This window comes from Xenopus laevis, chromosome 2L (genome assembly GCF_017654675.1).
Source record: "Xenopus laevis strain J_2021 chromosome 2L, Xenopus_laevis_v10.1, whole genome shotgun sequence".
In the NCBI taxonomy this organism is placed as follows: Eukaryota; Metazoa; Chordata; class Amphibia; order Anura; family Pipidae; genus Xenopus; species Xenopus laevis.
In genome coordinates, this window is record NC_054373.1 from 138,861,095 (window position 1) to 138,876,634 (window position 15,540).

General features: G+C 40.5%; 1 protein-coding gene across 3 annotated transcripts in view; it reads right to left on the minus strand.

The window, feature by feature from the left end:
* Nucleotides 1-15,540, minus strand: part of vwa8.L (von Willebrand factor A domain containing 8 L homeolog) — a 159,618-nt gene that overhangs the window by 98,556 nt on the left and 45,522 nt on the right. For all 3 annotated transcript variants that reach the window (XM_018244914.2, XM_018244913.2, NM_001089824.1), the window contains 4 exon segments: nucleotides 14,361-14,474; nucleotides 10,915-11,083; nucleotides 10,756-10,833; nucleotides 1,035-1,150 (listed from right to left, as the gene is read on the minus strand). In XM_018244914.2, the coding sequence (XP_018100403.1) occupies nucleotides 1,035-1,150; nucleotides 10,756-10,833; nucleotides 10,915-11,083; nucleotides 14,361-14,474 (477 nt within the window).

A 15,540-nucleotide genomic window follows, 5' to 3' on the forward strand; every position in this document is an offset into this window, starting at 1 on the left:
CTTATGTTATAAAAGGCATAAAGGTTGCCAGGTACAGTAACACCCAGTAACTAATATGGTATAATGTTTGCTTTTCAACAGGTAACGAGCACAGGCTACCTGTGGATTTGTTTCTATAGTTGACTTGACATGTGGCACCTTTTATTACATAATTCTATAAGCCTTTGGTTTGATGTACTGCCATAAGTTATTTCTTATGTGCTTGACAATATCAAATAAATTGGTGCCATCTACAAGGCACTAGTGCTATACATTTTTCCTCTTCCCTCATAATTTTTTGAAATAGTTAAACAATGTGATCTCGAATTCTATTAGAATTCGCTAAGTGGTGTAACTACTGTGCGCCCCCATCCCATGGCAGCCTCTGCCCCGACCCAGGTCCTGCCTCAACCCCACCTATCCCGATTGCTACCACTCCTGCCCGAAGTGCCCCTTCCTCTCGATATGTAAGAGTACGGCTGGGGAGGAGGGTTTTTTAATTAGCTCAGGAGGAAGCAGATCCCTGAGACTGCGGGGTATCCTTCCTCTATAGTTATGCCACTGAACCCACTCCTTTTAGATGCAAGTTTTAATGAGCAGGGCCTTTTTGATCTCCTGTATAAATCAGCATTTGTATGTTTTATGTGAACGCCTTTCTATTTTAAGTCTGGTTCAGATAAAGCTACTTCCTCCAGTTACCTTTTATGTATGTGCAATAGAGGCAAACGTAATTAACTGATGCCATGCTTGTCAGTGCAGATACATAAAGAAGTGGATGAGAGTAGACAAAGACTGCCCTTAGAATGTAACTCTACAGGGCACTTATCTTTAATGTAACTGTACTTTGAATTTATTTGTATTTATTATTGTATTGATCCGTGTTTATTCTATTCATTTATTGTTCTGTTGTATATTGTTGTGTAGATACGTAGCGCCACATATACAAAAATATACATACATAAATGTGACACTGGCTTAACCCCATTACAGCTCTCCATTGCAAGAAAATATCACAGCTACACTTATTCAAGTGTGACTGAAACAGTTGCACACACCTTGAAAGGCAGGCCTTATTTGCAGCATGATAAAGACTTTCTTCTGGGTACTGAGCCAGGCGACGGCAGATTCTAAGTAATTGCCTTGTTGATAAAGATGAAGCCAAAGACTTTGCCTGTCAGATAAAAAAAACAGAGAAGAGAAGAAAACATGAAAATAGCCCCACATAAAAAAAATAACAAAACTCAAAAGTGTCAAGCAACAGCTTACAATTTTATTTATTACTTCAGTTAAGTGTTGTTATGAAGAGAAAACTTTGAACTCTGTAGTCAACTCGTTTGTTTTTTTGAAGCATTTGCCCTTTTTCTGACTCTGTCCACCTTTCAAATTTATTGCAACTTTTTATTACTCATCTTTCTGTTCACCCCCCTTTTCATTTTACAGACTCTTACTCGAATCATTGCAAGGTTGCTAGGGTAATTTGAACCCTAGCAACAATATTGCTATAATTACAGACTGGGGAGCTGCTGAATAAATCATTAACTAACTATAACTTTAACTAACAAAAAATCCAATTGCAAATTGTCTCAAAATGTCACTCTTTATGGCATATCAAAACCTTTGCTTTGCTTTGTTTGCTTTTTAATAATGAAAAAATGTTGTTCTAAGCAACTTTCCAACATACATTAAATACAGATCTGAAATTGTTTTAAAGTATAATTGCAACTGAAAGCAGTATATGTCTGTGATTTAATGTTTTGTAGTTTTAAAAATATGCAGGCGAAAGCAGATCTCTTCCTGGTCTGATCAGCAGACTTTTACTACTTTGTTGAAGGAGTCAGAACTACAACGTTTTCAAGCAAAACCCACCGAAAAACACTCGAACATCTTCAAATGGTTCAAGGGCCCTTTGCCACTAACTTCTACATGACCTTGACAGGTTTTAACTGGAGTATTTTCTGACTCAAGCTATTTCCAGCTTCGAGGTATAATAAATATTGAAAAAAATTTGTTTTTGTTTTTTTTTACAAAAAAAATGCGAGTTTTGACTGAAAAATACCCTCAAAAACTCAAAATTTTTCAGTTAAAACTAGACCTTTAATAAATCTGCCCCTAAATGTGGCTCTTTTTAAAAAGCTATACCACAACTGGTAGAACTCTAGTTCCTAAACAATAACTAAAATCTCAAAAGCCTTTGTATGGAGGGAGATAGTATTTAGATATGCGCAGGTAGGCCCAGATTCAGTTCCACCTTTTTACATTGTAAAGTGTCGAAGGTGGGCCTAACTAGTTGTACTTAAGTTGGTTTTACCTCCTTCAGCTAAAATACAGAATCCTGGTTATAAACTGGTTAAAATGGATAGTGAGATCCAGGTTCTGTGCTAAAATAAAAATAAAAGACGTCATATTTAAACCGTAGTGAGAGACACAGGCCCATGATTGGAAATCTGGGACAAAAAAAGTTTTTTCTATTTTAGACATTTCTAAAAATAATCTCAGACAGAAACAACTATTAACAAATAGCTATAATTTCAAGACCATCTAATTTTATAGCTCACGTTTATCTGTTTCTAATTAGCTACATATGTCTGCATGCTTTCAGCACAACTATTTCTCCTTATCTGTATGAGCCAAATTCCTGACCAGGATTTAAAATCAGAAAACAAAAAGAGGTAATGAGGTGTTGGCAAGACACTTTACAAAAATTCCAAAAGTTGCAAAGAAATGGGCAGCTGTGACCAGTATGTATCCTACTCTCGCAAGCAAGGCAGATGTTCTGATAAAATAAAAGCACCTCCACAAACCATACAGGCTGTTGATCAGTCAGAATGGAAATCTTTTTGGGCAGGATTTGAGGAAAGAAATCAGAAGAGCATGTGTGGACATCGACGAACACACAGTTTCAGGTCGACCCATATATCCCTACTGACAGGGTAGTTGCACATTATGGGGATATTCAGCTACTAAAATAAATTACCAAAAATTTGGCACTACTTGAACTTCCACATTTTGTGTTCAACACCACCATTAGACAGGGGTGCAATGAGGTTGCGATATAAAAATTAATATAGACAAATACAAGAGGTCCTCTGCACTATAGCCATCATTTTGTGCCTTAAGATACTAAAAAAATGCCCTTCCTTTTAAACAAAACAGGGACTGTTTGTCCATATATTGCAATATATTTAAGCAGCTGTGTAACCTGTGCCTTTTTTCCTTTTGCAGCTTTGAATGGCTACCCCCATGGCTAAACAGCAGCTTTTTTTATACAAACTATTGTAGCGTTTTGGAAGCAAACACACCAGTTGTTCCAGTGCAGCTAAACAATACATTATATTTTCATCACTTTTAAATTTTTGGTGTTACTGTTCCTTTAAGGGCAGTAAAAAAAAAAAAACAATAGGTAGAGTTACATAATGTAGCATGTAGACTATAAGATGTATAGGATAGGGACCTCCTTCCTCCTGTCTCTTAACACATAGCAATTAATCTTGACAGTAAATATATTTTTGTATATATTAATATTCCAGTATTGCATTTATCCCTGTCTTTTCTATTATTGCACTGTTTTGATGTACAGTGATCGTATGCAAGTAACACTGTCTCATGTTATCATAGTGCTGTCAACTGAGGTTTAATGATATGACTGTGCAAACCTTTACAAAAGGGATATATCTTATTGTTATTTAAATTTTTTTTACTGTCAAAAATCTTGAGCAATTACTATGTTTAGAAATGTAGGCAGGAGCAGCTAATCTTCACATTATTCATATTTTATTTGACATTTGGTTTGAATCTGTTAATTATAAATACAGTCTCATGCTGTGTTGTTATTATGACTGGCATAATCTCATTCATTGTGCTCAGTAACTTGTTAAACCATGTTTCTATAGAGAGTAGGTCTATTTACATAAAATATCAACTTCCTTAAAGGACATGAAACCCCCCCCCCCCCACACAAACACACAAACATTTAATTAGTGAACAGCCTCTTTGAAATCTTTAGATAACTGCCATTCTGGTTGTTAAAAGGTTAACAACAGTAAGGCTGCAACATCCCCTTAATCACTTAGAATTCCTTCTCCCCCTCTAACCGATTCTGCCCCCTCCCTCAGAAATTTGCTTTGGCTGTTGGCTCATGAGCATGCTCAGTTATTCTCAGCTCAGATTACTAAACACTTCCTGCAGTCTAACAGTCAATGAAGGGATAGCATTGCTTGTTCCAACAGAAACTCTAGCTGTGTGATTCAATTTCTTTCTCCAAACCACCTCTCCTGAGCTCAGCTTAACCGTTACAGTGCTTAACCCAAGCAGAACTTTTTATCAAAGTATGTTGTGCCTGTGTAAACCTGCATTCTGCATTGCATGACCTTTACAGCAAACATGTCTTGTTTGCAGGTGTCAAGATTACTGATGATGTGTCAGACAGAAAATGGCCACCAGGTGAAAGCTGCTATTTGTTTAAGGAAAATGTGATGGTGCAGGCAAATGGAGGAGTACATGCAGTACAAATGATGTGGCTTGGGTGGGGAAGATATGCCCAACTTTTATACATGGTAAGAAAATGTAGGCTTTACATGTCCTTTAAGAAAATCATGAATACATTCTGATATAGTTCTATTCTAATGATTGGAGATTTGCTTCACAAAACACAAAATGTTTTTGTTTTGTTTTCTCCTTTTCTACAATGTGCTGCTAAGTAGTCCTGACACTATAAAATGGCACAATTTAATTGGTCAGATAGGTCAGCCTGTGATTTTGAGGTAAACGCTGTAAGGGCCCGAGGGCTCAGTAGGAGTGCGGACCAAGGAGGAGGCAGGTAGTCACCGAGATCGTAGTACAGAAGGATCAGGCAAGAGAATAGTCGTGGTTCAGGCAAAAGGTTCAGTCCAGGCAGCAAAGGGTCAATCCGAATAACAGGCAAGGTAGGTACACCGGAAATCAGGCAATAATATCACACCCAGGAATTCACGAAGATAAACCTATACTTGGGCAAGGTCTATAATGTCCAAGGGGTTTAAATAGGCAGAATTGGCGCCAAAGTTTGGGCGCACTGACGTCACGACGCTGACACCGGTGTCAAGACGCTGGCGTCAGGACGCTGACGCACGTTCTGACGCCGGCGACCATTCCGTCGCCGGCGACCAATCGGCGGGCCAGGAGAAGCTGACGTCATCATGCTGCGACCGGCAGGATCACCATGGGGAAGCAAGGAGTCGCCATCTTGGACGCTGCCATCTTGGACGCCGTGGCCATCTTGAAGGTGAGTAACTTCAGCTTCCATTACAGTACCCCCTTCCTTAGGGGGGGCCTCAGGACCACCAAGACTGGGACTGGAAGGAAATTGTTTGTGGAATCTTCGGATAAGAAGAGGAGCATGGACGTCCGAATTTTTCACCCAGGAGCACTCCTCGGGACCAAACCCCTTCCACTCAATTAAATATTGTAACACGCCCCTAGAAATCCGTGAGTCCAGAATTCTCTTGACTTCAAACTCTTGGTGCCCATCAACAAGAACAGGAGTAGGAGAGGAAGAAGAAGAAGAATTTGTTGCAGGCTTGAGGAGGGACACATGGAAGACATTAGTAACCCGCATCTCAGGAGGAAGTTGAAGACGAACTGCCACAGGATTAACAATCTCAATAATAGGAAAAGGACCGATGAATTTGGGGCCGAGTTTGGGAGTAGGAACTCTGAGACGAATGTTTCGAGTAGAAAGCCAGACTCTGTCCCCGAGATTATATAGAGGAGACGAAATTCTTTTCCTGTCAGCAAATTTCTTCTGAGAAAGAGAACTCTTTTCCAAATTGGCCTTGGTGGCGACCCAGATAGCGAGCATGTGGGCGGCTTGATCATTGGCAGCAGGAACATCAGTGAGAAGAAGATCTTGAGGAAATGCTAGAGGATTCAGCCCATAGACACAAAGAATGGAGATTCTCTGAAGAGGCGTGCATAGCATTATTGTGAGCAAATTCTGCCCAAGGAAGAAGATCTGCCCAGTCGTCCTGGCACAAAGACACATGGCAACGAAGAAATTGTTCTAAGGCCTGGTTGACTCTCTCTGCCGCTCCATTGGATTGAGGGTGGTAGGCAGAGGAAAACTGGAGAGAGATATGAAGTGCTTTACATAAGGATCTCCAAAATTTGGAAACGAATTGAGAACCTCTGTCGGACACCACTTCAGCCGGGAATCCATGGAGGCGAAAGATATGTTTAATAAATAACTTTGAAAGTTCCTGAGCAGAAGGCAGCTTGCGCAGAGGAATGAAATGAGCCATCTTGCTGAATCTATCAATCACGACCCAGATGACTGTATGACCGAGGGAGACAGGTAAATCTACAATGAAATCCATCGCCAAATGAGTCCATGGACAGGAGGGAATGGGTAAAGGCAGAAGCAAACCCTTAGGAGGAGAGTGCCCAGACTTGGAAGCAGCAAAAATGGAACAAGAAGAAACAAAGTCTTTGACGTCCTTCCGAAGAGAAGGCCACCACACCAGGCGAGATAGAAGTTCAGTAGTCTTCTTAATTCCAGGATGGCCGGCCTGCCTGGAATTATGGGACTGAGCAAGTATGGAGTGACGAAGGTCAGGAGGGACAAATGCGACCCCCAAAGGAGTATCAGCAGGAGCAGAAGACTGAGCGGATAACAACTGGGAGGCCATGGTGGGAAATAAGGCAGCAATAATTTTGACAGGAGGCACAACGGGTTCAGGGTCTTCGGAACTAGTATCTTCGGGAACGAAGCTTCTAGAAAGAGCGTCTGCTTTCTTGTTTCTGGAGCCTGGACGAAACGTGATAATGAAGTTGAATTTTGAGAAGAAGAGTGCCCATCTTGCTTGCCTGGGATTGAGACGTTTAAGAGACTGGATGTATTCAAGGTTTTTGTGATCAGTAAAGATTGACACAGGCACAGAAGAACCTTCCAATAGATGTCTCCACTCTTCAAGCGCAAGTTTGACAGCCAACAGCTCACGATTTCCCACGTCATAGTTCTGCTCAGGAGAAGAAAACTTTTTAGAAAAGAACGCACAAGGATGTAATTTCCCGTCATTAGAAGATCTTTGGGATAATACGGCTCCAGCCCCGACATCAGAGGCATCCACCTCAATTAAGAATGGTAGAAGAGGATCAGGGTGTCGAAGAATTGGAGGCGAAGAAAAAGAATCTTTGAGGCTCCTGAAAGCTTCTAAAGCTTGAGGAGACCAACATTGAGGCCTTCCACCTTTCCTGATGAGGGACAAGATAGGAGAAATCTTGGACGAAAAACCCTTGATGAACTGTCTGTAGTAATTTGCAAAACCAATAAACCTCTGAATAGCTTTAGTGCTGGTGGGGAGGGGCCAATCTTGGATTGCCGAAACTTTAGCTGGATCCATCTTGAAGCCTTGCTGGGAGATAATATACCCCAGAAAGGGAATAGAGGAGACTTCGAAGGAGCACTTTTCCAGCTTGGCGAAAAGATTATTTTTCCTCAGACGAGATAAGACTTCCCGCACCTGGATCCGATGTTCGGTGAGTTTTGAAGAGAAAATAAGAATGTCGTCCAAGTACACGACCACACTCAGGCCAAGTAAGTCCCGAAAGACATCATTAACTAGCTCTTGAAAAACCGCAGGAGCGTTACAAAGTCCAAAGGGCATCACGAGATACTCGTAATGCCCACCCCGAGTATTAAATGCGGTTTTCCATTCATCTCCTTCTCTGATCCGGATGAGATTATAGGCCCCACGAAGATCTAGTTTGGTAAAAATGCTGGCACCTTTGAGCTGATCAAACAATTCGGAGATGAGGGGTAGAGGGTAGCGTTTTTTTACAGTAATCTTGTTCAATCCGCGATAATCGATGCAAGGACGTAAGCTGCCATCTTTCTTTTCAACGAAGAAGAACCCAGCCCCAGCAGGAGAAGAAGACGGACGAATGAAGCCTCTCTGGAGATTTTCCTGGATGTACTCTTTCATCGCTGCAGTTTCAGATGGTGAGAGCGGGTAAGTACGTCCACAAGGAGGCAGAGTACCAGGGAGAAGCTCAATAGGGCAATCATAAGACCGATGAGGGGGTAGGGCTTCAGCAGATTTCTTGTTGAAGACATCAGAGAAATCTTGATAGGCAGATGGAATAGCAGAATTTGGAACAACAGAAGATACCTTGACAAGGGACTGAGCCGGAAGGCAATTCCGTTGGCAGAAGAAGCTCCAGTGAGAGATTTGGGTTGCAGACCAGTCAATGACAGGATTATGGATACGTAACCAAGGAAGTCCTAGGACTACTGGAGTCGATGGGCAATCAATAATCAAAAACGAAAGTCTCTCAGTATGCAAGGTGCCCACTTTGAAAGATAACTCCAGTGAAGACTTGAAGATGAAGGCAGAAGAAAGGGGCCGGTCATCAATGGCAAGGACTCGGAGTGGTACAGCCAGGCTTTGAAGAGGGATAGCATGACTTTCTGCAAAGGCTTTGTCCAAGAAGTTTCCAGCTGCACCGGAGTCAAGGAAGGCTTGCGTAGAAATGGTCTTGGAAGCAAACTGGAACTGTACTGGAAGAAGAAAACGATGAGCAGAGGATTGGGGAAGATGATCAATTCCGCCCAGGTAAGTTTCCCCAAACTTACCTAGGCATTGGCGTTTCCCGACTTCACAGGACACTCATGGGAGTTTTGCCCCCACAATATAAGCAGAGTCCAGCAGCCCTTCTCCGCAATTTTTCCTGTTTGGAAAGACGGGCACGACCAATCTGCATAGGCTCATCAATCATAGAGGGAGAAGGAACCGGAGCCGAGGAAGAAGATGAAGCAGTACTGGGAAGAACCGGTCTCTGGAAGCGAGGAGCCAGGGGAGGTTGAAACTTTCACACACGTTCTTTAACAACCTGGTGTTCCCTTTGATGGGTATCCACCTTGACTGCCAAGGCCACCAGGTCTTCCCAGCGTGTAGGTAATTCTCGTGAGACCAAATCATCTTTGAGGCGCATGGACAACCCATTGTAGAAGGCAGCATGATAACTGTCGTTGTTCCAGTTGGTCTCAGCAACTAGTGTGCGGAATTCAATAGCATATTCAGGCACCGAACGTGTTCCCTGACGAATCTGGAACAGGCGGGAGGAAGCTGACGCTGCCCGGCCGGGAGCATCAAATACGGTGCGCAGGTCACGGATAAAGGCCTTGGAGTCATCAATCAGGGGATCCTCTTTCTCCCACAGCGGAGATGCCCATTCCGAGGCTTTACCAGTCAAGCGGGTAATGATGTATCCCACCTTGGCACGTTCAGACACATATTGATGGGGTAGCAGAGTGAACTGGATCTCACATTGATTGATGAACCCTCTACAAGCCTCAGAATCACCACTGAAGAGCGGAGGTGCAGGAATGCGAGGTTCGGAGACATGAAGCGGTGCTACTGGAATAGTGGCCGAAGCAGTGGCAGGAACCTGAACAGTACGAGAGAGAGCAGACAATTTTTCCAGAATGGCCTCAAGGGCTTGGCCAAAATGAGTCTGCCTAGCTTCATAGGCCTCCATGCGTGAGGCTATCCCACGAAAAGCTCTTCCGAAATCTGGTTGAGCAGAGGCCTCCTCAGATGGGTCCATGGCCCAAGTATAATGTAAGGGCCCGAGGGCTCAGTAGGAGTGCGGACCAAGGAGGAGGCAGGTAGTCACCGAGATCGTAGTACAGAATGATCAGGCAAGAGAATAGTCGTGGTTCAGGCAAAAGGTTCAGTCCAGGCAGCAAAGGGTCAATCCGAATAACAGGCAAGGTAGGTACATAGGAAATCAGGCAATAATATCACACCCAGGAATTCACGAAGATAAACCTATACTTGGGCAAGGTCTGTAATGTCCAAGGGGTTTAAATAGGCAGAATTGGCGCCAAAGTTTGGGCGCACTGACGTCACGACGCTGACGCCGGCGTCAAGACGCTGGCGTCAGGATGCTGACGCACGTTCTGACGCCGGCTACCATTCCGTCGCCGGCGACCAATCAGCGGGCCAGGAGAAGCTGACGTCATCATGGGGAAGCAAGGAGTCGCCATCTTGGACGCCGCCATCTTGGACGCCGTGGCCATCTTGAAGGTGAGTAACTTCAGCTTCCATTACAAACGCATGGAAGACTGAAGCTCAACATAATGGAAAACCCTTAGGCATAGTTTTTGTACTTTGCCACAATGTACAGCTAATAAGTTCCTCAATACTATGGAGGTGCATGTTTTATTTATCACAATGCACTGCCTAGTGGTGATTCACAGAATTAAAGGGATTTTGTGAAGGGAAAACATGTTTTTTTTTTTTACAAAATTTATCAGTTAAACGGGTGTTAAGGCAAACAAATAAAATCCCATTTTTACTTTCTTTAATGAAAAATAAATCCATCTCCAATATACTTTAATTAAAATTGTGTACTGTTTTTATAATAAATCTATAATAAATCTAACTGTATGCAGTGAAATTCCCTCTTCGTTTAACTTGCTCTGAAGGAAACTTCAGAAAGTCCCTAACTGCTCTGCAGGGAAACCATCATACTTTCAAATGGCAGGGAGGAGCTTTAGTTTAGGCTACAAGTGCAACCCAAGAGATCATAAGGGTTATTATTTAGCAAGTATTTTTATGGACAAACCCAAGGCAGTCAATAAGTAAAAATTCTCTCTGCTCACACAATAAGTTGGGCTGGCAATCATAAACCAAGCTTACGATAAGTGCGGAACCCTTTGTCAAGCATATTTTTCAATAGGTCATTGGCTATGTTACCAAAAAATGTTTTTAACCACAAAAAAATTTTCAGACTCACTGTAGGATCTTTTGTGTCACGAAGTCTGTGTGTCAATGTTAGCAGCTGATGGGCTGCCTCCTTTGGAACACCTGGCACCTAATATAAATAAATATATATTACTATAATTGTATTTTAACTTGAAGTTTTTTGACAGGAAACAATCAAAGTGTTTCTCACCATTCCTCTGATTACTTCAATCTCCTCCTTTTTAGTTAAGGGCTTGATTTCATGAAAAAGAAACATGGTCAGAAGTTCAGGACCCAACCACTGCTGAGTGTTACCACCGAACACAGGAGGTTCTGCCAGAGCAATTATTCTGAAAGATGGGTGGATGGGAAATATAGATCTGAAGAAAAACAAAACAATGTTAATTATAAGTAATAAATCATAACTAAATTTGTTAGCCAAAAAAAAAAACATGTTTAAGGATGATGGCACCAGGGACATTTTACCCTTCAGTGAGGAAGCAAAAGAAACAGCTTGTGCTTGTTCCCATTAACTTTAATAGGAGTAGCCCAACAACACTATTACCGTATATATACTCGAGTATAAGCCGAGTTTTTCAGCACTCAAGGCTCCTTACACTTCAGAATCCTCCCTGCATGCCTGTCCTGAGATCCTGTTAGAAGGAGATTTTGGCGAGTAGCTGTGCCGGGAAGGAAAACTTGACCCTGCAGGCAAAAGTGGCCAGCTCTGCACAGTGAGACTGGAGAAGGAGGGGCCGAAAAAAGGTGATTGTGCAGGCAGAAGTGAGCTCTACTGTGGAAGTACCTGACCCATGCTGCAGAAGGAGAGAGCTGGAAACGCGACGAAGTGGAGAGCTATGCTGGGACACAGAAGACTAAAAAGCAGTCGGAAATGGTGAGCTGTGTTGAAGGGGGAAATACATCTGAGCTTTTTAATGTGTTTAATACATTTCCAATGTTTCATTAACCACTGGAAAGAAGCACGCTACACTGTATTTCGTTATCTTTTATTTAGGTACCGGCAATTAACTTTTTCAGTCATGAACGCACCGATCTTTAATAACTTTCTGTTTCACTTATATAGCAAGTATATAGTATAGGCTTATACTTGAGTCCATACAGTTTCCCAGTTTTTTTCTAGGTAATATTAGTTTCCTCGGCTTATACGGGTAATGATAGTTCCCTGCATAAAAACACATACAGTACTAGAGCACCAGCTGAGAACTGCTGGGAAGCAGAATGCAAGACTGAACTACACCAGTAGAGAAAATGCCCTGAGTACCATATCCTCATGGTTTAATACACTATAGAAAAGAAAATAATAAACATACAGTGCTGTTTTTCATATTTAAAGTATGTTTTTATTAAAATATTTCTATTTCATTGGATATTATACGGTTAATTATGGTTAAAAGGAGTGTTCAACTTTCAAGTTACTTGCTGTTTACGCATAAAAAAAGCAGACTAAGTGCATGCTGATAGGAGGTTATTAAAATTACTGCATGTTTCTCTTCTTCTAGTCTTCACAGAGTGAAGAAAACTATTTCCAGCTGTTAAGGAATTTCAATTTAATATTTACAAGAGGATGGCCTTTACAGTTATCCCTTCTTTTATCCAGACTCCAGCTTGTTCATTTACAAGGATTGATATGTCCTTATTGAACCTTGAGTTTTGACTCTAGGTTATGCAACAGTAAACTGGAACAACACACGCTCTCTTGAACTTCAGTATTATCATAAAACATATGTTGCAACAGAAATTACAGAAAAAGCTGCCAAGCAAAATCTTGGCACTGAATAAATTATCTAAAAATAGCAGTCCAAAAGAGGATTTCTGACAAGCCATTCCTTACAACAGATTAAAGTTATGGAACAAGATTATTTGGAAAAAGGACAAACCTATGCATGCCATTAGAGCAGTAGTGCCCAAGTGGTAGTGTGATTTAAGAGGGAGTCTGGGTTATGAGGGAGACCATCTATTAGTCATGTAATCAAGTGCTGTCACAACATAAGGTAGTTAAAAGGCAGCAGCCAAGGCTCCAACAGGAACACTAGTACACTAGTGCATTCACTTGGGAGTGAAGGGAATGGGAAGGGCAAAGGAAAGGCAAGGGTGTTTTATTTACACAGCTTTATTAATAGGACCCAATAGATTACAGATGTATGTGTGAATATACTTAAAGCTTGCATACTGAAAAATTTAATTAATGTATTTTATATCTGATTGCCAGTGCTGCTTCACCACTTAAATATTAACATACAGAAATACTATTTATAAATAGCAATTATGTCTTATGCATTTGCTTTTAAATAGAATCTATACTAATTATGTTCACATAACAATTAGCCTCTATATTTATTTTTATACACATGGGTGAGTGCTGCAATATTGTTTCCATTAGATAGTATGTACACAGATCAGTTCTACGCAGTACATTTCTGATTTATGAAAAAACTCAAATGGCAAAAACTTGAATAAGTGAATTCAGGGTGAAAAACTTAAATGATCGAATTGATTGAATTTTCGAGTGAAACCCATCTATAAAAACACGAACATCATGAAGGCTACAAACATCTTCAAATGGGACCTCTGCCATTGACTTCTATATAACCTTGACACGTTTAACTGGAGTATTTTTAGATTTTAACTATTTCCAGCTACAGGGTATAATAAATCTCAAAAAAATTTAATTTTGTTTTGTTTAAATAAACCGGAAAATTTTTATTTTTTTTAACCAGAAAATTTGAGTTTTGTCTTAAAACTACCCTTGAAAAGGGGTAAAAACAACTCGACCTTTAATAAATAACTCTCTTAGTATGCAATAATATTATGTAAATACATATTTGAGCTTTCATACTGTGCCCATAAATAATAAGATTAACAGAGAGACATTGGCTACAATGCACATTAAGTTGTGTTTTCAATATATGTCTTCAGCAAAACATTTATCACAGAAATTAAATGGAAAGCAAATGCAATACTAAATTTGGTAATTTTTCGCTTTCATTTTGCTTACCTCTTTCTGTTAACGTTTTACCAACTCAATCTGTTTTAGTTTTCTCACGCACAATCGGTCTTTCATAATATTAATGCTGAGGTGATATGGTACATATTCCATAGATTCCAGAGAACCAGTGCCTCTGTACAAATGGCACCTTTGAAAACCCCTAGATACATGTGCTTTTTACTCTTTTGTGCTGCTGAGTAGTTCTACAATACTATCTTATGCTGCCATCTGATTGTTCACATGAGAAGCTATATGATTTGGGGGTAAACGGATGGTACTTTTGATAACCCACTAGGTAAATGTTTTGAATTTGCTTAAACCCAATGGATTTCTGAAATTCAGCTGTTCATATAAAATGGTGCACCATTGTGGTTAATGAGGTTTAGAGATTCGATTGTAGGCAGACACCAGTCTGGAACACTATATAGTAGAATCCAAGAGCCCAACATTTAAATAATACAAAAAGTCTTCATTTTTTTATTTTTTTAAGGAACACTTAAAGGAACACAGCTAATTACTGATTGGTTGTCACTGATGGAATAAAGCATGTTAGTAAATCAGCCAATACACAGAACTTCATATCAGTTAGTGCTAATATGAAATGCTGCTGGGAGCCAAAAGATATTGTCGATAATACAATACTTTGTTACCTTTCCTGTAGTTTTTCATCAGAAAGTTGTAATTCCTCCTTTAAATATTGATATCTGTCTTTTCTAAGTAACCTGGTGCCATCATAGAGAGTCAGCTCTCGGTCATGAATTAGCCTGTAAAAAAAGGTAGTTTAAAAAAAGCTGATAACCATTACAGTATTAACTACTGTTATCTCCACTGAAAATCGCTTTGTGCATATCCTTTTTCCTAATTTAAGACATGCGTTATAACCAAAACTAAACACCCTGATAAGACATAAATAGACAAACTTCTGTGTTAACGATAACATATGAAGCAATATCATGTATCAATAAAACATGTTACATTTGGGCATTTGTTTGAAAAGTGACATAATGTCCTTATTTGGTCTATTATTATTTGTGGTCCTGGCTGATGGAAAATAAGAAAGGGTATCCCAGTTATGAAATTAGGGCTAATAATAAAAACACTAGCAGGTCTAATTCTGTCTCTCAGAGTAAAATGAGTAATTCTATGGAAGAAGGACAAATCTAAGCAAGCAAAGGAATGACAACAATGACCAAGCTGGTCATTTATGATGGGTTTAGGGTGTGAAAAAGCCAACATGTAGACAGCAATAGACAGCTAAATTTATGTGTATGGTTAGTGAGATTTTTGAGTATAAACTGCCATTATAGAGAAAAATACTTGGCTGAGTGATATAAGAGATGGAAAACTGAGGGCTGTCTATTATTAAAGGAGAAGGAAAGCTACTGAAGCATTTTATTGCCAATAGATTAGCTGCAATAGTGCAAGCTAGAATGCTATATTTATTCTGTAGAATGTTTTACTATACCTGAGTAAAAAGCTCTAGAAACTCTCTGTTTGTTTGGGATAGGAGCTGCAGTATTAACATGGTGTGACATCACTTCCTGCCTGAGTCTTTCCCTGCTCTGGGTCAGATTACAGTAGAGAAGGGAGGGGGCTGGGGAAAGAGGAGCAAACTGAGCATGCTTTTGCCCAGGGCAATGAGGTTTAAGCTGAAGGCAGGAAGTCTGATACAGAAGCCCATGTGTACACAATAGAAGGAAAGAAATGCAGTGTTTCTTTTGACAGGGGACTCAGAGCAACATTACTTTGGGGGTTTACTGGTATATTTAGCTGGACCTTTCTGATAAGGCTTACTTAGTTTTAACCTTTCCTTCTCCTTTAATAACCCCT